The sequence below is a fragment of the Sesamum indicum genome, linkage group LG10 (genome assembly GCF_000512975.1).
Source record: "Sesamum indicum cultivar Zhongzhi No. 13 linkage group LG10, S_indicum_v1.0, whole genome shotgun sequence".
NCBI lineage: Eukaryota > Viridiplantae > Streptophyta > Magnoliopsida > Lamiales > Pedaliaceae > Sesamum > Sesamum indicum.
This window is the reverse complement of record NC_026154.1, coordinates 10,253,639-10,255,368: the sequence shown is the minus strand read 5'-3', so window position 1 is coordinate 10,255,368 and position 1,730 is coordinate 10,253,639. Positions and strand designations below refer to the sequence as shown.

At 37.5% G+C, this 1,730-nt stretch overlaps 1 protein-coding gene across 3 annotated transcripts in view; it reads left to right on the top strand.

The window, feature by feature from the left end:
* Positions 414-1,730, top strand: part of LOC105172319 — a 3,057-nt gene continuing 1,740 nt past the window's right edge. The window contains exons 1-3 of one of the 3 annotated variants that reach the window (XM_020697087.1): positions 414-550; positions 919-1,035; positions 1,111-1,730. The exon at positions 1,111-1,730 is cut by the window's right edge and continues 1,740 nt beyond it. In XM_020697087.1, the coding sequence (XP_020552746.1) occupies positions 1,169-1,730 (562 nt within the window). In that variant the 5' untranslated portion in view covers positions 414-550; positions 919-1,035; positions 1,111-1,168. Of the gene's footprint in view, positions 551-582; positions 767-918; positions 1,036-1,110 lie in introns of those variants that run through there. The other 2 variants (XM_020697089.1, XM_020697088.1) reach the window with 2 other exon arrangements.

The following is a 1,730-nucleotide window of genomic DNA, read 5'->3' as shown; positions in this document are numbered from 1 at the left end:
ACAAAACCTATTCACGCTGTCAAAAGTAAATGTCGGACTATCAGTAACAGACTAATGTCCTTCTCACCAAGTGGGGAGGTCCTGAACTACCTTTGTTCTTGGACGATCTTCACTCATTCCTGGACTTAATATTTCACGGGTTACATGCTCACATTGAGGTCTGTGTTTGTGTCCTGCCAAGGACCATTTTTAGACGTCTCTGCGTGGGTCTTGAAGGTCTTGATAGGGCATATGAAATGTCCCCACATCAATCATAATTTGAAGTTATTATTAAATCTATTAATATTTTATTGTTATTAATTATTATTATATCAAAATTTATGTTATAAACTGTTTATTTAAAGCACGGTTACTAACTAGTTAAAAATACTATAATAATTCACTATGATTGAAGTTGAATTCCTGGACCGAAATCCGGAATACAAAATAGCTTTTCTTCATAAAGTATGCCACACCGAGTGCTTCAAACAGAAGAAAAGCAAAATGAATGCCAGAAAAATGACTGATTAGATTCTTCCTCCTCACGTTTTCCAGCCAATTTGTACTGTTGGTATCTATATACTAACATTTTCTCCAAATCCCTTTTTCCATATTAAAGCAGACACTTCTTCAGAGCGTGTGATAGTTTGTTGTTGTTTTTTTTTCTTTTTCTTGTGGGTTTCATGTTTTTAGGATATTGTCTTGTATGATTCGTAGATTTTAATTTTTGTATGCATAAATGTACATGCTTGTGCTGTACAAAGCAGAGTTGGTCTTTGGTCCTGTGGTAATGACAGTGAAATCAGTCTGAGTAGTCTACTTTTTGTCTCCTCCTCTCTCTCTTTTTCAACTCTTGATAGTTTTAATTCTCTTTCTTGTAATTAATGGTGGACCCTCATCTGTTCCTTCTCTAAACATTGGATTCATGGGATTGTGCAGCGAAATGCATCTGAAGTACTGCTAGCCCAGATCAAAAATCAAGTCTCTGCTAGCATTTTGGAGCATTCTCCTGTATGGGTTCCAGTTTCTTTTCATGGATTGAAATAATATTTTGAGGTTAGTTTTCTCTATCCCTTTTGTGTTTTTGGTTGCTGCGGATCCCATTTCTAAGTCCCTTTTTGTTCTTTGTAGAGTTGAACTAATAGTGAAAGAGAGGGAGAGAACCCAGAGAGGGGAAAAAACGTTCAGCATGAAGGATTTTCCATCTTGTTTTGGGGAAAATGGGGTTCAAGTTGCTGACTTTTCATCTTCAAATACTAGTAGGGCGGCGCAGAATCTTGTAACTTGTGTTTACCAGTGTAGAATTGGTGGAAGATCTTGTTGGATTACTGTCACTTGGTGCAAGAATTTGATGGGTCAAGGGCTTAGTATTGGGATTGATGATAATACCCATCAGTGCCTCTGTAAAGTGGATATTAAACCTTGGTTGTTCTCCAAGAAGAAAGGCTCAAAGAGTTTAGAGGCAGATTCGTCTAAAATTGATATATATTGGGACCTTTCTTTAGCCAAGTTCGGATCTGGACCTGAGCCATTGGAGGGTTTCTATGTGGGGATTGTGTTTCAGAAACAAATGATTCTGCTTCTTGGGGACATGAGAAAAGAAGCTTTCAAGAAAGCAGGTTCCGTTCTAGCTCAATCTGGTGCTGTTTTCATATCTAAGAGAGAGCATATTTTCGGGAAGAATATCTTCAGCACTAAAGCTCAGTTTTGCGATATTGGAAGAGTCCATGACCTTGTGATTGAATGTGATA